Source organism: Electrophorus electricus, chromosome 10, assembly GCF_041902795.1.
Source record: "Electrophorus electricus isolate QZ-2024a chromosome 10, ASM4190279v1, whole genome shotgun sequence".
Lineage (NCBI taxonomy): Eukaryota > Metazoa > Chordata > Actinopteri > Gymnotiformes > Gymnotidae > Electrophorus > Electrophorus electricus.
Window position 1 is genome coordinate 4575001 of NC_137506.1, and position 22900 is coordinate 4597900.

The 22900-nt window shown below is 39.4% G+C and overlaps 1 protein-coding gene across 5 annotated transcripts in view; it reads left to right on the plus strand.

The window, feature by feature from the left end:
- Positions 1 to 20850, plus strand: part of LOC113571111 (tetratricopeptide repeat protein 7B) — a 47159-nt gene extending 26309 nt beyond the window's left edge. For 4 of the 5 annotated variants that reach the window (XM_035532649.2, XM_081721270.1, XM_081721271.1 and 1 more), the window contains 5 exons: positions 5550 to 5666; positions 12835 to 12932; positions 17054 to 17194; positions 18211 to 18413; positions 19156 to 20850. In XM_035532649.2, coding sequence (XP_035388542.1) covers positions 5550 to 5666; positions 12835 to 12932; positions 17054 to 17194; positions 18211 to 18413; positions 19156 to 19377 — 781 coding nt within the window. In that variant the 3' untranslated portion in view covers positions 19378 to 20850. Of the gene's footprint in view, positions 1 to 5549; positions 5667 to 12834; positions 12933 to 17053; positions 17195 to 18210; positions 18414 to 18618; positions 19128 to 19155 lie in introns of those variants that run through there. The other variant, XM_081721269.1, reaches the window with a different exon arrangement.
- The last annotated feature ends 2050 nt before the right edge of the window (positions 20851 to 22900 follow it).

Sequence of the window (22900 nt, forward strand, 5' to 3'; positions counted from 1 at the left end):
ATCACCATGAAAGGTATTAGGTAATACAAATTCAAGGCTTCTGTCCAATACAGTAGCAAGCATCTTAACCTTCTTAACATCACCATTAAAGGCTAATTGGCACAGTAGGAGCCACAATCCAATGAATCTTATCTTTTTTTCAAAATAAAGATTATCTACTGCAGAGATAATGGAAGAGTTCGTTCCATTAGACATCACTGATAATTTTTATGAGTGGTGGTTTGAGTTGTGTGGGGGTTTTTTTGTTTGTTTTTTTATTTTTAAATTTTACTTATATACATGGATCTTTTAGTGCACTTAGTAGAGTAGGTAGCACCAAGGTCATCAAATAATAAACCAACAAAAACAGACACGAACTGAGATCAGAGGGATGAACCGTTGCACAAGTCAGAGAATTGTTTTGCTCGGGTGCTAACTACTACTAGCCTATCCCAACAAGTGATCGGAGCTAGCGGTGGTCGTCACTACCAGAGGGGAGATTCCTGTTCCTATTATTGTTTTAACTAATGAGGGGAGGAAATATTAACCTGCACAGGATTATCTCTAGGAAATGCATCTCTCCATAGTCACCCCGAGACAGCATATGAATGGAACGAATGTAGCTCATATGTCAGTTTCCAGGGACAATCGTCAATTTGGCCACTCTGTCAGCATGAGGGATCACTGAAGTTTAGGTATGGCCCTGGAAGACTGGAAGTACACCTGATCCTGAATATTCCAGTTGCACTACCATCAATCCCGTACCAAAGGTTGTCCCGAACTGGCGAGCGTGAGCATCACAAAGATTGTAGAGCTGAGATTAATGGGTCCTTGACTTCGCAGATGTCAATGCGAGGGCGTATCCTAGATGTAGTTTGTAGAAATGAATTAGTACTCATTACTGTTGGCCAAACAGGATTAATTTTAACTTTACCAATGATGCAAAGCAAAAATTTGATCATCTTGTCAGAATAGTGGATGTAACGGTGAGCGGTAAGGAGGTGGACGCGTGTACAGAGAAGAACGATATTTATTGGGGGCAAATCCAGAGTCATAGTCGTTATAGCAGTCCAGGGTCATAGAGCCAACACGGAGATTACGAGGATACATTATACACAAAACCAGGGCTAGGATAAACGAACCAAAGGAACACAAAGGCAAACAAGGGAAGCAAGTTATGACAAAGACGGGAAAACTCGGGGCTAAGAAAAACGAGCCAAAGATACATGGTGTACAAACTTACGGGTATACAGAGACAGGCTTTCAAAAACATTCAGACATTACACTAATGAAGCACAATGACTCTAACACTTAGGTTCATTGTGTTTGATGTATTTAACCACCACAATGAACAGCCAAGACCAAGGGCACAAGGCAGGGTTTAAATACATGAACTAAATATGGCTAGAAATGAGGGACAGGTGTGGAAAATCAAACGAGGGGCATAGAAAACAAAACTACGGCATGGAACTAAAATGCACAAGACAGGGAAAACATGGAAGCTGGGAGGGACTAATCATGACAAATTAAATTTAAGACAGATTTATGGACAGGCCAACACACTAGATATAAAATAAGACATTATGCTAAGTACGTATTACTTCTCACGAAAGGTACTAGCTTCCTTTCCTCACATTTAACCAATTACAAAACCTCTCATTCTCACCCTTTGTTCCTGAGCGTTGATGTTTTATAACCCTTACTCGGGGAAGGGGATAGATTCTCATGCATATTCATGCCTCTTTGACTTGTCTCCGGCTTTGGCGGGTAAAAATAAAAATAGAATTTTTAACAATAAAAAGAGGGGAATAAAACAAATAGGTAGAGGTATTTGGATATGAGACATACGTATTTTAAACTATAACAGTAGGGGTCAGTTACTTTAATTCACCTGAAACATTTGGGCCACATATTTAGATTTATAGTGCAGATGTCCCAGTAAGTAATATAAAGCACACAATTATATGTGCAAAAGCAGTTACAGTTTCCAAGAACACACATAACTTAAAAAAAAACAGAGTTGGTTACTGAGAGAGAAAGAGGAGCACAGAAGAGAGATATAGAGAAAGCTAGAAAGCATGATTACTACACATGTACGTTACTGTACTATTATTAATAATGCAAATAATCTTCCTCTATCTGCTATAGTTGAGATGGAGATAATCATTATGTAATATGTATAAAGGTTAATATGCAAAGTCAGGTTAAGTCATACATATAATGGTTTCATGACTGACTGAATTAAACAGACATAAGAAAAATATAACATAACTAGAGAGAAAGCAGTTTTCATATCAGTTCAGTGGTATATAGCTTAGTTAGACTTCATCCCAAATTGAGCATGTTGAGCCTTTTATGTATATAACAACACATTGTTATACAAAGATGTGAAGTCTGTTAGTCACTGAGGGGTGCCATGGATCCATTGTCCGTGCAAGCAAAACAAAAAATTGTCCGTACAAACAAACAAAAAAAGGAAAGTATTAAAAATTATATTCCATACATGATCAGGGTCTCTTTGCGATGCTCGCAGGAAGGCCTTTGACAAGGAAAATGTCAAATCCTTTCAGAAATATTATCTTTTATAAGTTTTTCTTGATCCAAGTGTCCCATGATATGAAGTCCTCCCTCGATTCCACATGAGGTGCTTTATGACTTTTGTTTACCCCCCCCATCACCCACCGTTCAGGGCTGGGGTCATAAACTTTGGGCCATGTGTCCTGGCAGGGTAATAAACCTTCCTTACAGAGTGCTGTGAAGACCTGCTAAAAGAAGGGAGTACCCTTTTAGCAGAGACAAATGTGTTCTGGTATTTGTCAGACAAAGCCTCTCAGAGTGGATATGATGAGCTCTCCCAGGCATGAGGGTCCGATTGCTCCACAGGGCAGCAACTCGTATTCCAAAGTATCTTGATAAGAAGACTTTCTGTAAGGGGTGTTGGGGTACCTTAGGTTTTATTGCAAGAGCAGGCTTTAGTGTCCACTACACCAGATTTGGGATATAGATATTGGCCACTGTAACCGGAAAGCCAGAGACAATGAGGTTTCTTTCATTGGGATCAGCTAATGTAGTAGTGGTGGAAATATGAATGTTCTTATTGATAAAAATCGCCACACAACTGGTCTTGTACTGGAATCTATAATGGAGTATTTGATCCACTTATTTCCTATAGAGTTTTTCATGAACTGAGATTTTTACATGCATCCCAGGTAGACAGTTGTTCAAATGCAAGTGAGAGAATATTTCTATTGTATTTTCTTACTATTCTGGCCCTTAACATTTCCAACAGAGCAGTCATTATTTAAGCACAATGTTATTGTAACATATCAGACTGATACAGCTACCACTACACTGCATAGAGCTGACACAGATGAACTAACAGATTACTGTCTTGTCTGTCTCCAAATCAAACGTGATATTCATTATCAGCAGATCTGTGTATGATGCAAATTCTAAGTAAGGCTGTAGAAACAACCAAAATTAAGACATAACTGCGTTTATTAAGGGAAATGGCAAAACTGGGAATTAAACAAACAATTATCTACTTCAATTAAAGGCAGTTGGACTCCACAGCAATCCATCTAAATGGCCAAACAGCCAGTCATCAACATGTGGCCAGGAATGAGGTTTCCTGACATTTATATGTGGCTGATTTTGATACCAGGTAAATGCACTATGAAAAACCTGAAGGCATAGAAAAGCCTTGATGCTTGGTTGTACTTAAATCTGGAATTTGTTGGTGAAATTAAATGGATAAGTACACTAATGGATACTCTGGTTGTATGTGGATGGGTTTATACAAATAATTGTATTTTATTACAACTTTTATTTGGAAAGCTGTAACCAAGCTAGGCCTATGTTATTCTTACGTAACGTTGCTATGCAGTAATGTTATATATTTGTTATATATTTGTAAAAAAGTCAGAGATTGAATGAGCCCCAACTGAAACCTTGGATAGCTGTAGAGAATACTGAGACAGTTTAATAGATCAAAAAGTTAGTTTGGGAAGAAGACTGGTTCGTTTGTTAGCAGTCAGGAATTGCTGAAAGTATGCAACTGGATCGTCACTAAGTTTACCTCAATTTAAGTTCATGAGCAACATTTTAAATTTATTTTTAGGCTCTCTTACCCAAATCCAGGTGCAACTATTCCTTAATATGTCTATAGCCCTAAAGATTTAAACAATTTTGCATGCATGGACTTCTAATGAATGTAGTGTAGCTGCGATGACTGATAGCCCTTTTCAGCTAATGTGGAATGGGTTCTATTCCGGTGCACTTATTTTGAACCGTTTGGAGCATTTCCCCCAAAAATAAATAGGTTCCAGAACCCAAAAAGTTCATTCCCAACTGGAACCAGAGAACAGTAGGTTTTTCAGCGTGAAGGGTGAAGATAGGTTAACTACATTATCCATTTGCCTGTAACATGTAGTGTTATTATATTTCCATAACTGTTTAATATTTAATATTCTTATTAATTATTAATACCTTAAATATTCAATTTATGAATATTATTAATCTGTTAATGTTATTTAAAATGAATAATATTAATAAAACACCAAAACAGTTGATTCACTTGAGTAAAGGTAAGTTATCACATGAAACATGATAGATTTATAAAATTTGACCTCATATCTTCAGGTTTATGGCCATATTTATTTATACAGTGCTATAGGTCAAATGGCACCTTATTTGAAAGAGAGCTGAGATTGGTATGAACATTTTAATATGAAGCATGTGGGTATCATGGTATAAGTAAGAACCTTTAAAGTGAATTTAATAAAATATGCAAAAACAGAAAATTCCCTTAGACTTCATAGGGTTAACATTGTTGGTTATTTGTTCAATATTTTATTTTTACAATTTATTTAAATTATTTCAGTTGGAAACAAGCGTTTGCTTCCTCATTTGATTTATTCTTTTACCAGTAATTGATCTGTGCTTGTTTTTTTGGATAAAAAGAAACATCTATAACAACGGCATGAAAGCTTGCAGGTAATCTATGCACACCGCAATGTCATTATTGTTTACTTCTGTAGTGCAACACCCTCTGTTGATGACTCACTCTTGGAAAATCTGGTGCAAACGGGCCAGTTCTCTGAAGAGCACCAAGGTTCTCAAAAACCTGAACAGAACCAGTTGCAGAACCAGAGATGCTGTGTTCGAAAAGGGCTATGAGTGGACCCCATACCTCACTAATTTACAGTGTAATGGGATGTATTGCACTATCATGTAATTTGGACCAAACAATGGCTATATCAATGTTGCATATCATATGAGCTCTATGAGCTTTTTTCTTTAGTGCAGTCACGACCTTGCTGAAACTCCCTGATGCAGTAATGATGAGCCGAGGGAAGTGCACTGCATCGTGTGATATAAGGTGCTCCTACTTAGTGACCTGGTGTCTGTGTTGCTGGTATCTAGTTCTCTTTTGAAAGATCATGATGGGTTGGGGGAGGGGTGCAATGGAAGCCAAAATGGTGAGGGAGAGAGAGAGATAGAAGTGTGAGTCTCACAGTGCAGACCAAAGCAGACATTTTTCCCAAAAACTGTGTATGTTTTTTCTGCAGGCTGCTCTTTACAAAGGTTAAACTGGAGACACTGTGCCGTGGGCCAGAGGAGGCACTGCTTACCTGCAAACATATGCTGCAGATCTGGAAATCATGCTACAACCTCACAAATCCCAGGTGTGTGTTTCTTTCACATGCACACTGCTGACAGTGTGTTAAAACACATACATTTATGTGGAAAGTCTAGCTGGAGGTCGCCAGATCAGATTCACACGTATGTATGTGTGTGTGTGTGTGTGTGTGTGTGTGTGTGTGTGTGTGTGTGTGTGTGTGTGTGTGTGTGTGTGTGTGTGTGTATATATATATATATATATATATATATATATATATATATATATATTTACTGTTTGTGTGTGTGTGTGTGTGTGTGTGGATATGTGTATATATATATATATATATATATATATATATATATATTTACTGTGTGTGTGTATATGTGTATATATATATATATATATATATATATTTACTGTGTGTGTGTGTGTGTGTGTGTGGATATGTGTATATATATATATATATATATATATATATATATTTACTGTGTGTGTGTATATGTGTATATATATATATATATTTACTGTGTGTGTGTGTGTATATGTGTATATATATATATATATATTTACTGTGTGTGTGTGTGTGTGTGTGTGTGTGTGTGTGTGTATGTGTATATATATATATATATATATATATTTACTGTGTGTGTATGTGTGTGTGTGTGTATATGCACTTGTATGATTCAGGCCCTTTGCTTCAGTGTGATTACCTTAGCAAGATATGGTATCAAAATCAACTGAGTTCCATCTGTATGCGAACCAAATGGTAGTACAAGAAAGAACAAATAAAAACAATATACAGTTTATACTCCTCACCCCTCACAGTCCAGCAATGTCCTCAGGATACCACATGATTGTCTTACAGTTCTAGATAATCCTTTTAATACATCTCTGACTTGATTTTCAATGAAGACATTATAGGCTGTGCTTGGCTCACACCCTTACTGATTTATCTGCATTGGAGTCTGAATCACTTTGTCAAGACTCATAATTAGAATTCTCACTATCTGTATGTGGTCTCGCTTGTGGTGTTTATCAAGTAACACTTTGAGTCACTGGCCTGGAAATTCCACTAGGTCCTGCCTCAGCAACTTGTTCACCTAGTCCACTGTCTGTTACAGGAACTTGTTGTTGTTACTCTGTGTGATGCACTGGCTTCAATAATTCCGGGGCCTGAGAACAATGATTCAAATGAAACCACACTTTACATCCTTCCACCTTTAGCAGTGGGTGTTGCAAGAACAACTTTAAAATGTCTTTCACGTCTGGGTTCTTACCAAACTCTTGTCGTTCCTTGCTTTTTCCTGCCCAAGTATCCAGTTGTTTTGTTTAATATACACTAAATAGAAATAAAGATGCAGACTCAGGAATTAATTGAAGAGAATAGCTGGTCCAATATTTATTGACGAGCTCAATGTTACGCACGAACAGGGCGTAGTCTGGAGTATGTCTAACGGTCTCAGGTGTGGTCAATCTTTTCATCTACGTCAGTTACATAACCATTTTTTATTACACAGTATTCTGTTTTGAACATAATGGTGTAAAATTGGAAGATCAGAAAGCAATAACCCAAGTTGATACCATTATCTCCAATTCAAGGCTTGTAGTATTTCAAAAACGATGGTTTCATTCATCCCACTGGCTACTAATCACAATAACATTGTATCTTTAGGTGTTATCCTGGCCTCAATCCCGGACTTGCTACTAAGGCCTAATTTGGTCATTCATCCTTCCTGCTTACTTCCGAAGCCTAATTTGGTCTTTTGCATTTCCTGACATCATTAATACTTTCAATATTTTATAATCTCACTCTTTTGAGTGTTTTCACTGACACAATCTCCTGGTAATATTTCCTTCAGTCCTTCTGCAATTTCTCAGTTACATCCTTCAATTGCACCCTTTACTTGTGTGAAGATCTCCTTATAGATCTTTGTTAGGCACCTGACATATTTCCCCAGTTCACCTTGCAGTTATTCTAAGTTCATTAGTTGGTCCGCTTAAGTAAGTAACAGGCATAGGGTGTCCTGTGAGGATTTCATGTGGAGTGAGATGAGTATTACAATTAGTTGTCATTCTCATGCTCATTAAAGCTAATGGCAAGGCATTTAGCCAATTAATTTTCTGTCTGTTGTCTTGCACATAACTTAGTAGCTGCAGCCAGACCCAGGTAACAGGGTGGCATTGCTTGTTCAATTTTGTCAAGCTGTGTACTAAAATAAACATTGGGTTGGCTTTGACCATTATTTACCTGTGTTAATACTGCATTTGCATAGCCAGTCCTGGCTGCTACATAAAGCTGAAATGCTTTGGAGTAATCTGGGTTTGCCAATGCTGGAGATGTCCCATAAGTCTATTTTAATATTTTTAAAGTCCTTCATCCAGTTTTTAAGGCAAAGTCACATATTCACTGTCTGCTATAACCAGCCATTCCTAGAAATGTCAACATTTCTGCTACTGTTCTTGGTTTAGGTGCATTTCTAACAGCTTTCATATGAGAGAGCATGATGGACCTTTCACTTCACTTAAGATGTCTAAGTAGTCTAGCTCTGTTGCACAGAACGTATCCTTATTTACTTTGTGCACTTTTTCTGCTAATGCTGTAAACACAGTAAATGAGTCTTTCTCACATTGTTTTTCAGTCTTACAACATGGTAATAAATTATCAACATACTGCAGATTTGTGCTTTCTACTTTAATGTCACTTAAAGTCTGCTGCCCCTACCCTATTAAATACTGATGGACTTTCACAATAGCCTTTTGGTAACTTCTGGTGGTATGTTTCAGAATAGTTTGTAGGGTCACTACTGGTGTTTCAGCTTCCGCTATTGCAATAATTGCACACAGGTCATGTACTAGATACCACTTATCTAAATGAGATTTTTTCACTGGAAATATTGGGGTAATACATAGGCTTTTAGATTCAAGCAGAACTCCTGCTTTTACTAAAACTTCAATTGTGGATTTTATTCCCTCATAAATTGCTGTATTGAGTGGATTTTAATTTTTTTTGCCAAAAGAGTTCTACATTAGGTTTTACTTGAATTTGTACTTCACCTGCCGATTTGACTAAACTTGCATCTGTATGATGTTGAGTCAATAGTTTATTTGGTACCCATTTTAAAAATTCTTCATGTTCTGCACTTAGATGTATTTTCTAGCTGTTCTCACCTTATCTACCATGGCCATTTCTGCCATCACCCTATCAACTGATTTTCATAGATTTTTCATAGCTTTTTTTTATATAATGACCTATGAATTTATTCATTGTCTGTTTTTATCTGGCTTTCATCATTTGTCCCAGATCTTTTGGCTTGGCTTTCTTTTGCAACCATCAAAGATACACGTGAGATGGCATTTGGCACTTGATATCACTGGGCTCTTTCCAGTGTTAGCTCTGCTTTCACTGCAACTCCTTGTGGGGCTATTATCATGTCTCCTGTAGTGATCAGAATGGATCCTAATTCTATGCACTCTTTCTATGATCTTTGGATCATAGAGTAGTGTACACAGTAAATCATCAGACACTTCCTCCATTTCCAGTCTCATAGCCTGTATCCATGATTTCCATGTAGTAAAATCATTATGTAAGGTTTGATTCCCTTAGTTTCAGCTAGTACACTGTTGGGCCAGGTAATTGTGATTATTCTTTCACTGTGGTCAATATCATTTGCCATACTTGAGTTGGGAAATTTACTGTTACTATTATTGTACACTTAATATCTGCTTTTAGTCTAAAGTTGTGGCCAAAAGATTTGAGACTGACAAATTTTGGTTTTCACAAATTTGCTGCTTCAGTTTATATGGTGGCAATTTGCAATAACTCTAGATTGGATGGATTGCAATTAATTGCAAAATCATTCTTTGCCATGAAAAAATAACTTAATCACAAAGATTACTGCATTCCAGTCACTTCATTTCAGCCTTGACACAAAATTGCCTGCTAATATAATTTCAGTGATCTTCTCGTTAGCTCAGGAGAAAGTATTAATGAGGACAAGGCAGTTGATATAACTCTGTTATGCTGATTAGAAGAGCAGACAGGTTGCTATAAAAGGATGATGGTGCTTCTTCTGTTAACCATGGTTAACTCCAAGGAAACATGAGCAGTCATCATTGCATTGCATCAAAGGGGCTTCACAAACAAGGACATTGCTGCTTGTAAGATAGCACCTAAACCAACCATTTAGCGAATCATCAGTAAGTTCAAGGAGAGAGGTTCAATTGCAATGAAGAAGGCTTCAGGGCACCCAAGAAAGTCAAGCAAGTGCCAGGACTGTCTCCTAAGAGGATGCAGCTGCAGGATTGGGTCACCACCAGTGCAGAACTTGCTCAGGAATGGCAGAACGCAGGTGAGAGTGCAGTGAGGCAAAGAATTTTGGAGGATAGCTTGGTGTCCAGAAGGGCAGTAAAGAAGCCACTTCTCTCCAAAAAAACAGACTGACATTTTGCTGGAAGTATAGGGATTAGATTGCAGAAGACTGGGTAAAGCTATTTTCTCTGATAAAGACCCCTTCAGACTGTTTGGGACATCTAAACAAACGATTGTCTGGAGAAGAAAAGGTAAGTGCTACCATGAGCTCTGTGGCATGCGAACAGTGAGGCATCCTGAGACTATTCATGTGTGGGGTTGCTCAGAATTTTGCCTCAGAACACTTCCATGAATAAAGTAACAAAACATCCACCAAGACGAACTTCTCCCAATGATCCAGGAGCAATTTGGTGATGAACAATGCTTTTTCCAGCATGATGGGGCACCATGTCACAAGGCAAATGTGATAACCAAGTGGCTCGGTAAACAAAACATTGAAATTTTGGGTCCATGGCCAGGAAACTCCCCAGATCTCAATCCCACTGAGAACGTGTCGTCAGTCCTCAAAAAAAGGGTGGACAAACTGGGATCAACTCCAAGCACTGATTAGGCAAAATGGGTTGCCATCAAGATTTTGCCCAGAAGCTGATTTGCCAAGGCAAATTGCAGAAGTCTTAAAAAAGAAGGGTCAACACTGCAACACTGTCTTTGCATAAATTGGATGTATTTGTCAATAAAAAAGTTTAAAAACGTATGAAATGCTTATAATTGTACTTCACTCTACCATATAAACATCTGACAAAGGAATCTCAAAAAGCTGAGGCAGTAAACTTTGTGAAAGCCAAAATTTGTCAGTCTCAAAACTTTTGGCCATGACTGTACACAGTGCATCTCTTCCTAATAGGTTAAGTGGAAAGGACTCTGACTACAAAAGTGGCATTGTTATCTTTTGTGTTCCTATCAGCTCTAATGGTTCTATGAATCTTAGCCTTTGTGTTTTCCCAGGGAACCCTTGTATTCAAGTTTTTTGTGTTGAGAGGGGTGAGTGAGTACCTTCTGGTCCCATTACTTCCATATCCATCAGGAAGAATAGTTTCTGCTGACCATTAACTTAAACTGGCAATTTGCACTCCCTTACCAGAGAGGTTGAGGTTACCAATTGCAAGTGCTCCCCGCTTAGGTCCTCTGGGCATCCTTAGAATCATTTTCAGTGGGGTAGTCACGACTTGTGTCCTGGTTGTCCACACGTCCAGCAGTATATTATTCTCTGGCCCTGCTGTTTTTCTGGTATCTGTTGTATTTTTTGACTTCCTTCTTGCCTTTGCACTCCTCCTCGTCCTCTATCTTCCTCCTCCTCTTCCTCTTCCACCTCCATTCTCATAGAAGCTGTTTGGAGGAATTACTGGAGCTGTAGCTGGAACTGTGACTGGAACTGGCTGTACATTCTGTGGATTATTGTTTGTGACTAGTTGGTTGAGTTGCTACTGCTGCCTGTATGATGGCGTCATTTGTTTGTGACATGGTTACAGTAGAAGTTTCACTAGGCTCCTTGGTCACCAGTGCTGCTTGATTTCCCACATCTTTAATTTTCTTCTCTTTCCTTCTCTTTCTTTTCAGCTCTGTTAGCTGAGCCTTCTATAACTGCATAGTCAACTTCTCCATGTTCTCTATATTTTCCTTCTCCTTCTTTTTTCTGTATCGTTCCACATGATGAATAACGTGATCCTTGAAGACTGACCATTCCATGTTGCTTAGGCACACTACCTCTTCCAGTGCATTTTGTACTTCTTGTGGCTGGCTTTTGTTGAGTGTCATTTTGTTCGGTAAACGACCAGATCTTCTATGTAGTTGTCTCTGTTTGATTTGTTTTCTTCCCCTCCACTTTCACTTTGTTCTTCATGGTTGATTATTGAGTCATCTTGTGTCTTTTGGGCTCTCTCCATCCTCTTGTTGATCTCGGCTATCTGCTGAGTCATTTGTTCTCCAATTGCTTTGAGTTCTTGTTGTGTTTTTTCTCTCGTTGTCTGTACAGTTAATCCTGTTTACTCTGAGCTTCATGAGTCTTCGTTAAATCTTCTCTTCCTTTCTGCTCCTCCATCCTTTTCATTTCCTCTTGTATAGCATCTTGTCATTTTCCTTGCTTGTTCTTCTGATTCTATTATTACTTCTCCTTAAGTTCTTCATCATGGTGGGCTCATTTCTTTGTTGAAGCTTGGTTGCAGTTCTTGTTCCCATGTGTCGCCCCAGTGTGGAGTGTTTTGTCAGGCTCCAACATCACTATGTCTTGTCAAAATTCCTGGAATTGTCAGTAGGCCTCCAGGATTAAACCTTGATTCTTGAGCATTAGTGTGTGTGTGTGTGTGTGTGTGTGTGTGTGTGTGTGTGTGTGTGTGTGTGTGTGTGTGAGAGAGAGAGAGAGAGAGAGACCTCGCAGCTCCTACCCTTGAATTAGGAGGGGCAGTGTGCATGGGCTCTCGCTCCCGCTTGTGCTTGATCTCTAACGGCTCCTCCACACTCCTCTGTGTATCAGCAAATAGCTTACTGCAGTTTCATGGTAAAGCAAAAAACATTATTATATTTTACACTTGTTGGGGTGGGGGGAATTCTTTGTGCACATTCTTACACTACTACACTCGTGGCTTGAGCTTCTGAAAAAAGTATCAGTTTAGATCTTTATCATTTCCACTTCCCCTCCAGAACTCTGCTTGTCCTTCATGTATGTTAAGGCATCTATATACTTTCCCTTTTTCTTTTTCTAAATGTGTGTGTTTGTTTCTATGTTTAAAATAGTCCCTGTGTGGAGTCAGGTAGGTTGTGACGTGAGAGTGGTTTCATCAGTTCACAGTTTCATCAGCATACTTTGCATCACATTCTCAGCTCCTGTTATTTATTACTGCTCTTTCTCTGCTCTGATTGTGTGTAGCGATTCTGGACGAGGTAGCAGCCTGCTGGACAGGGCCATTGCTGACCGGCGGCAGCTAAATGCCATGACACTGCCTGACTTCAGTGACCCTGAAACTGGTAGGATTCTTTCTCTTTCTCTGTTTTGTTTCTCTCCACCACCTCAGCGCATGTGCGTATGTGCATGTACGCACGCACATGCACACATGAACATACAAACAGATTACACAAATTCACTGGTTACACAGGCACTGTCTGTAGCTACACCCTGCATCATCACCATGGCAACAAGCTGCGGCATCTGGGCTGGGTGGGGGTGTGTTTCACACTTTACACCTATCTAGATTTCACTGTTGACAGGGAGAGAAACAACACATTTGTTCTTATGAGTTGTGTAAAGTTTTTTTTTTTTTTCTCTCCCCTCTAGCTTCAGTTATTTTGTCATCTCGTTGATGATTTCCATCTTGTTTTCACTACTCTTTGTTTTCTGTTAATTCTCATTTTTCATTCTTTACTTGTACTTCTCATTTCACCAAGCCTCATAAGTTTCATTCATTTTAATTGATATGTTTTTCCCATTTCTGTCTCCTCTCCCTGTCTCCTCCTCTTTTCCCTCTTCCACCCCTCTGTCCTGGCCTCCACAAGTGATGCTGTTGTGTTCGAATGTCTTGGACAAGCTTTCTGTGACCACTTCCTTCGCCAATGCCCTTCCTTTTCTCAGTTAGGCACAGTGCCACTATGTTTAAGTCCCACCAGCTTGGCTCTTGCCACCCACAGTTTTTCAATGGGTGAAAAGTCCAGTAGCAGGTTGGTCTTGCGACTGTGGTAGTAGTGGTGGTGGTTGGGGTAACTGTAGCAGGGACTTGTGACTGTGGTAGTAGTGGTGGTGATGGGCTAACTGTAGCAGGGACTTGTAACTGTGGTAGTAGTGATGGTGATGGAGTAATTGTGGGTATCTTTCTCCTGAACCTCTTGTTTCTTTGATCCTCTTGTAGCATGCAGAGCCCATCATGATGATACTGCTGCTAACTACAACACCTGGCGACAGTTCTATCATAGAAGGGTGGCCCTCCTATGGCCATCCCATTCTGAAACTGGCACAGGATGTTGTCTCATAGAAACTCTCTCTGAACAGTAATCAAGACTATAAACAGGTCCTGGTACTTTCCTGCAGCCAGGAGGCTGTGTAGATCATGTTGACTATGCATAGAATGCATATATTCCTGCTATTGACACAGAGTGTCAATGACCCTTCCATCTACATAATTAGGTTTGTTTGCCAAATGTAAATGTAAGATCAAATGAGCATTTTGCATGAAATAATTTAAATTCAAATATATTTTGTGTAGTTTAAGCAGTTAAACTTATTATACCCTTCTAAGCAGGCTTGTGGGGGACTTGAGCTCATAGGTCAGGCTTAGCCCACCCAAGCCCGTCCTCAGTGCCAGCCATGCTCACCATCCAATTCAACTTTTAATTCTCACTCATTTCTCTTATTTCTGCATAAACAAGTGCAGAAACGACCACTATAGTGAGTTAATCAGGTTCCATTTTGCCATATGTATACTATGTTGTTATACAGCACTCTTGAGTTTTTGTGAAAAAGCAGTATGTATGGACCAGGCACTCTTTGTTGGGGGATCTCCTAGTTGAAAGATCATGTCGTGCAGGAGTCTCTGCAATTGCTCCTCTATGTGCCTGTTTACACCTTAACATGTTTTTGGTGATCAGATCACGTTCAAATTTCACTTGACCTGGTGTAAACACAACTAAACACATTGCAATTGAATCACTCAAACCACATTCAGAGGTCACCAGACTTGGACCTTGACTACATATAATAAGGGTCTAAACGAATTGCATCATCTGTATCCACATACACAAATGGAAATATTTCTGCTGGCTGACTAGATGATTACAGCATCTGCCAGTTAAAACCTTCTCCAGAGCAAATCCTTAATTGCAAGCTGTAGATGGTTACTGCCTGTATTTAACATTTAGCACTACAACTGTTAATAGTCAGTGGGTTTCAGGAAGTAAAATGGAAACAATGTGTAGGTTGGTGTGCTATTTACGAGGGAAAGATTGGATCTGATGTGGCCAAACTGGAGTAAATAGAATGCAGCCAAAGTAAATCCAGAGAGAATATGGATGTGAAACACTTTAATGCAAGGTGTAAACGGGGTGTATCTCAACAAAACAAGTCACGGGTCCTTTTAAGGAGACAGTGTGGTGTAGGAGTGAGTTTTGAGGAATTTTGCATTGCTAACTCTACTCTTCTTTTTTTTTTTTTTTTTTTTTTTTTTCCTTTTCCTGAGTTCAATGTTTAAAGATCTGTGGTAAATACTTGTGTTTACATACATATAGCACTTCAGTTTGCCTAAATCCACTCAACACAATTTTGAAATGATTTTTTATTTTTTTTTTATCTAAGCATCATGGTTTTTTTTCTTTTCTTTGCTCTTTCAAAATATAGTCCTTTAGACAATGCTAGAAGATAAGAAGTTTCTGATTATTAATCTTAGGTTTGTATTGGATCAGTGGTGAACTGTTATTTAATTTGAGCAGGCCAAGAGCTGTTTACACTGCAAGTTAAGACTGATCCACTTACATAGTTGTGACGGTGGCGGCTCGGAGAAAGCGAGAGGCGGGATTGCGGGGAAGTACATTTTATTATCCGTAGATAATAAGATAGCTGATGCATGAAACACACATATATCATACAAGGTAGTCTTCGTCTCGAAGGCAGTGCAGCGACGATCACCTGCTTATGCTGGGGGATAGTCTGTCTTCATGTACCTGTGGGTGTTAAATAGACACTTCATTAGTGAGGACAGGTGCGCCCAATTAATACTCTGGGGATGGGGAGTGAGGCTGGGAAGTGGAGTAATTTGTATTACAAGTGGACCGGCCTCCCGTGACAATAGTACAAGAAAAGGATTAGAGTTGGGTAATGTAGGGTTACGTAAAGGATTAGGGTTAGGTAATGTAGGTAATGTCCAGTTTGCCTAAATCCACTCAACACAATTTTGGAATTATTTGTGTTGGCTAACATAGGGTTATGTAGTATTGATGAATTTAGGAAATGTAGGTAGTGTAGTGTATTTTGGGTTTCAGGGCTGTGATGGAGTACTTGGGGATTTTAGGTAGGCTATTATTATTATTATTATTATTATTATTATGCACTTATGTACAGTTCATTAATTGTTTCTCATTTTTCTATATAATATTTCAAATGAAATGTTGAAAACCTGGCTCATCAGAATAATCTGAATATTGTATTAACTGTAAAAATAATGGCAAGAATTCAACAGCATTATCCAAACCTTATGCAAAAACCTTTACATAATAACCATAAGGTAAAGTGCAAAATATAAAAGTTATCAAACAAAATCATTATTCACAGCTAATGTTACCTGCTTTTTAGGAGTAATTGTAAGTGTAGAATGGCAGTGTAACGTTGAGCAGTTAGAAGAGATTTATTAGGGGCAAATCCAAAATCATAATCGTTTGAACAGTCCAGGGTCATAGAGCCAACACTAGCACAGGCAGAGAAAATGCAAGCCTTGTAATACAAACAGCTAGAATTAACACACAGGCTAGGAATCACACAATCAGTGGCTAGGACATAACACAATGACCAGCAAACACACATGGCACAAGACAGGGTTTAAGTACAAGTACTAATAAGAATTTAACATGACACAGGTGCCACAAATGAAAGGCAGAGAAAAAGAAACACAGAAGCAAAACAAATACATGAGAAAGGGTATCCATGACAATAATGACACTAGGAGGGGCCAAACATGACAGGCAGCTTGTGTTTTCACCTGTAATTTCATGTATTAATTCAATTAACGTAGTATTTTTGCCAAACGTCCTTGATTAATTTTGTCATAAACTAGTTGCAAATGATTTTATACTTTTATACTATATACTTTTATACAAATGTAAACATGTAAATGTTTGTTTGGTATTAGACCTTTCAAAGATGAAGCAATTCCAAAGAACAGAAAATTACTACCTTTCTTTGGGAAAAACTCATCACGTCTGATCAGATCGAGGATGGTATCATTTTGTTGCTCTGTATTGTTTGCTTAGCATCATAGCCTTTTCTAACATTTTAATATTCCATTGAGTTAAGGGTGTAATTGGGAAGAAAAGGTCCTAATACAGAAATGTGGATATGAGATATTTCCCACCTCTAGAGGGTGCTGTCTGACTGTCTCTGTCCTCTACAGGTTCGGTCCATGCTACATCTATAGCAGCATCACGGGTGGAGCAAGCGCTGTCAGAAGTGGCCTCCTCTCTGCAGAGTAGTGCACCAAAACAAGGCCCCCTGCATCCCTGGATGACCCTGGCTCAGATTTGGCTTCATGCAGGTATATTCCACTCACACAGCATGGAGCGGAGTTTGTATACTCCACTCACACACACCACAGAGAAGAGTAGGTATACTCCTCTCATACACAGCACAGAGCGGAGTTAGTACAATTCACTCACAGCACAGCACAGACCAGAGGAGCTATGACTTACCGTGCTTGCCACAGCAAAATGTGTTTTACTCTGAAATAAAACAAAGAACATATTTCATTACTTAGAACAGAGTGACCAGGAAGAAACTAAATGTTTTCTTTCTAATTGGGTTTCTTTCTCATTTGTTTTCACTGTATATATTCTCAAAGTGTGTCCTTTTAATATACTTCTAATGTCCAGTAAATGACAAGTTTATTTTGCCATAATTTCTTCCCTTCTGAAGTCAAATGGATGTTTGGTAAAGCTTATATACACTTATAAAGCTGTACCAAACTACACAAGAAAGATCATGTGGCTTAGCCCTTTACACATATATGTAACAAACCTGTAGTTAGATATCCAGTTAACGTCACAACTGAATAAGTCATCCATAGACGCTTCTCAGTTTTAGATTACACACTGGAGGCATCTACAACACTTCCAGCATATGTAGTGCTCCTTTTACTTCAGTAATTTTGCCAAGAATAGCAGTTACACTAAAACAAGCAAACCTAAATTTGATTTTATATTATGTAGTCTCACAAATTAGGGTATCCCGGTAATACCAAGTTTGTAAATTACCGAAGTCTAAGATTAATTTTTACTCTTCATGGAGCTAGCTGTTTGTTCCTGACTCTAGAGCTTCAGTTTTGTCCTGATGAAAACCTACCATTCTGTCAGCATAGGCAATCTAATGCTGTACTTGCATGTATCTGTGTGCGGACTCAGTAATTTCTCATTTGCAGGGATTTGGGGGAACTCAGTGATTTGGCTTGTGATTTAATTGATGTTGATTGTTGTATTGTGAACTGTTTACGTTGAAGTAGAGTGCAGCTCAGGAACCACCCCCCCCCCCCCTTTTTCTCCTCTCTTTGTCCTGTAGCGGAGGTGTATATTGGCATGTTGAAGCCTGCAGAGGCTACGGCATGTACGCAGGAGGCTGCCAGTCTCTTTCCCATGTCCCACAATGTGCTGTTCATGAAGGGGCAGGTGGCTGAGCTGCGTGGCAATATGGAGGATGCCAAGCGCTGGTACGAAGAGGCTCTCTCCATCAGTCCCACACATGTCAGGAGCATGCAGAGACTGGTGAGTTATGTACACTGACAAGGCTGCTCCTTGTACCAATGCCAAAAATGCAATCTTACAGTTATATTACTACATATTAGGACTTGGCTGTTACAAAACTGCTGTTGCCAGCCCAGTTCATAGAAACCCTCAGATAGTCAGCAGTTTTTGCTTTATATTTCCCGGCACAACTCTAACAGAAATTTAGTGTTGTTTCTTGGTTCAGGCATATGTGGAGCTGAAATATGCCTGGCTCAAGGAACAGTAACATGGAGTGTGCTGGATGAGGGAACAGCAACATGGAATGTACTGGGAGAAGGAGCAGAGTAAAAATGTGGCCTGTGTAGAGAGCCTGAGGACTGCGTACACTGGAACTGCCGTTGTATAACAAGACTCTAGCGGCTGGCATAAAACACATGCACAAGCACATACTGCCTCAAAATACTATCAGTAGTATGAAGACCCTAATACTAATACACGTGTGTGTGTGTGTGTGTGTGTGTGTGTGTGTGTACAGACATGTGTCTGTCAGAGCTCTCCATTTCCTCTCTGCTGGATCATTCCATCAATAAGTCAGGGAATGAGTATCTAATGTACTTACTCACACTTTTACTCACTCACATAATCACACTCACACACTAGACAGCAAGCAAGTGGATTTATTTCACACCGTGTTAATGACTAAAATTTTTAACCTGTACAGATCCAACTAACTTTTCTGTTTCTTTTTCTTCTCTGTGCACTCCAAACATTGGCCTGCCAGGGCTTGATCCTTCACCAACTGCAGCGGTATAGTCTGGCGGAGAAGGTTTTGCGAGATGCTGTACAGGTGAATTCCACGGCCCATGATGTGTGGAATAGCCTGGGGGAGGTGCTGCAGGCTCAAGGTCATGACGCAGCCGCTACAGAATGCTTCCTCACCGCCCTGGAGCTGGAGGCCAGCAGCCCAGTCCTGCCCTTCACTATTATACCACGCATGCTCTGACACACACACACACACACACACACACACACAAAACACCTTACCACATCAACACACTACACTAACAGAGACCACATGTGTGCTTCTGCATATTCTTTCTGTATTTGACCAACTCAGCCCATTATTCCTCAAGGCCGTGAAGACGTGCTCACATGATTATACACATGCACATCCACACTCCTTTAAAGCTCCGGACTCCGTTACGCTCCTGTTGCTTCCTCACCCCTTCACCATTCCTAACCACCTAACTGCAGACTGAATGCAATGCTATAGTGACCAGCAGTTGTCAGTGGACGATGACACTGCCCATGATTTAGTGTATGGCTCTGTGAGCACTATCCATGGCAGTGTTGCTGATATTTTCTTGTGTGTGTGTGTGTGTGGTATTGTTTTTGTTTGTGCCTGTTATATGAATGGTAGGTAATCTGCACTCCTCCCCTCTGTGGATTCATTATGTATAGTCACACAAACAATTTTTTTTCCCCATGCTATTACCTTGCTAAGCCTAGATGCAGTTTTGACACAGTGTGATGTCATGTCTCGCTAAACATGGCATGTGAATATTTAATCTATGTAAACTCAAAAATTAGAAGTACATAAGTGAAGCCAAAAAATTATTCTATGAGCAAGTATTTTAACTTGTTATTAAAATGGTTTTTGCCATTCAGAAGTCAGGTTTTTGTTATTGTTATTTAGTTATCTGGTAGCTTTTTATTTATTTTTCCCAGTGTCTTGTGTTGGAGAGGAATAGAGCAATGTTTTAGAATTTACTGGGAAAGAGACTGATAAAAGAAAGATGCAATGTTTTTGGTCCAGATTTTTGTTTCAGGTGTGCCTGCTGTCAGTGTTCTTACACTGTCTCCAACAACAACCATCAGTATCCTGTAACTACAGCAGGCAGTATGGCCCTCAATGAGGGTACATCCAGGATACTGCATTGCTGTAAGAATGCAGGTATTCATATGTTAGACACCTGCTGTAATCTGTGACTGTATGTATGCGTTTTTTGGAACTTCAGAGCTAAAGCTAAAGTTCTGAAGATTAAGAAAATAAGTTAATTTGCAAAGAAAAACATCCAATCTAGTCTGAACCCACAGCCATGATACAGTTCTGTTCTGCTGTGGCTTTTAGCTTACCTGTGCCAAATAATCAAGACCTGTTGCCTGTCACCCTTACTCGGGTGTGCTGAAAAGTGAAGCAGATATATACTGGCTGTGGCCGTTCATGGAGTGGGTTGGAAGTGTGTGTGCTGTGGATGGATAAACAGTCAGATCACTATCCACATCTCCAGTCAGCTGAAGAACGCCTATTTTGATGTCAATAAAAACAGTTGTAATTGAAAACAGTGTGGTTTCTAGGAGGCAGCAAGTGTCAAGTTCGATCTTTTGTCATTCTATAATTTTGCATTGTGGTGTTACGCTGTTATGCAAGTTTTGAATTTAAAATAAAAATGAAACAACACTGGACATTCATTTACCATGCTGTCTACTGTCCTCTTTCACACATTCTCTAACCTCTCCCCAGAGGACCGTTCAGAGGGAGAGAGCATGTTGAAATACTAACAGCAGGTACTATGTGGAACTCTGTGATAAGTGCACTACCGGAACCTACCAGTAGAGTAGGGTTAAAAATAACTGCAGGACAAAGACATTCTGATTTGCTGATTAGCTTTTTGTTTTCCTTCTCTTTATGGTGTTCCACATAAATTGCTCACAGATGAAAGCAGAAGAAAGGGATTAAGGGAATGCCCTAAGGGAAGAGATTGTCATTGAATGGTGAAGCTTTACAGTCAATAGATGAGGACTGGTCCTCTATCCTCTCAAGCCTGACATGAGTGCTTACTGTCACCGGGGACTCCTGCCACTGATCTACTTAATTGGAAGTGTAATTAATTTAATTTCTTAGGATATTATGACAAGTGAGAGTGGGACTGTTATTAAAGCCATTTGTTTGTGCGTGCCCCAGGAGAGCCTTTCTGCCTCACTCTAATCCTGTGGAATGAGGCGTCAGGAGAGGACATGCAGCTGTCCACTGGCTTTCGTTTTACCATACATGCTGCACTTATTGGCAGGATAATTTTGAAATGTATAGGTTAATAATACAGACTGAAGACCCATCTATTTGCAGAATAGTTAAAGGACAACTAACACTGCTCCCATATTGACTGACTAATTTAGTACTTATTGTAGGGTATTGTTTATGTTGTTTAACAAACTCTAGCACTTATTGTTTAAGATAGACCTTATGTATTTTGCACTTCTAGGTATCAGCATTTATCCCTGTATTCTACAGTATTCTAGTTCATTGATATGTTTGATTCTAACCTACTGTACTAGGATATATTCTATGAGTAAATGACAAAGCACTTTTGTAAGTCGCTCTGGATAGGAGTGTCTGCTAACTGCTGTGAATGTAAACGTAAATAACAGCATTTTTAGCCACTGTAGGTCTTATAGAATATGATCAACATTTCAGTATTCTGGCTGCTGCATTCCCAAGTAGTTGAAGATTGGTATGACACCTAATAGAACATCCAGTCAAATCAGACTTGGCCACATCACATTTAAACTGCACCAGGTGCCCCATATCCTGATAAACATAACTTAAAGTGAGCACTGCAGTTCAGGCTGACAAAACTAAAAAAGAAAACATCTTCAGAAAAGGTTTTTATGTCCTATGTTGGTATGGTGTGTGTGTGCATGTAAGACTTCGCCTGCTCCTAGGAGGAATAAAAGGAAACAGTTGTATTCCACTTTGTTCCTTTTCTTGTGTGTTCACTGTTAAGTATCGAGTCACTGCCATTTTGTTTGGGGTGTGGATTTGATCTGTGTTTTCCACTTACAGCGTAAATGTAGTTGTGTGTGTATTTTCTTTTGTCTTTGTAGGTTTAGTGAGTGGCTTGTTTCTAGTGTGGATTTGTTTGTTGTTTTGGCCTGGGTCACTCCTGACATTATAGTCCAGTGTCACACTGTCTTGTATATATCACAATGTCTCTTGCACAATACACTGGCTAATTAAACAACATTGGTCTGTTGCAATCTGATTTCATTTCCAATACATGCTTATTTAGCCGTTTTTGTCACACAGTTGCGATCTGGAGCTTAGATGAGGTCATAATGTGTCTAAATGCAATTTAGCAATCCTTCCTTGTGTACAAATAAGAGCTTGTGGGTGTAGGAACAGGGCACAGGTTTGGGCACAGTGAGCAGGTATGGTAGTGATTATAGGTGTGGGTACAGGGAGCAGGTATGGTAGTGATCATAGGTTTAGGTACAGGGTGCACGTGTACAGGGAGCAGCTGTTGTAGTGAATAATGTAGACACCACTGACCTTTTCCTTTAACCACATGCACATTTAGTATCTGTAAAGTATAGCGATATCATAAAATATATAAATACAGCTGAAATCTGGACCCTGAAGTGTATGAAGTACAATGGGAGGTGCCAGTGCCCTGCTGAAAACAAGAATCTAAAACTGGGACTCAGAGGTTTTCAACTTTGCATTTAACATGTGATTATGATCAAAT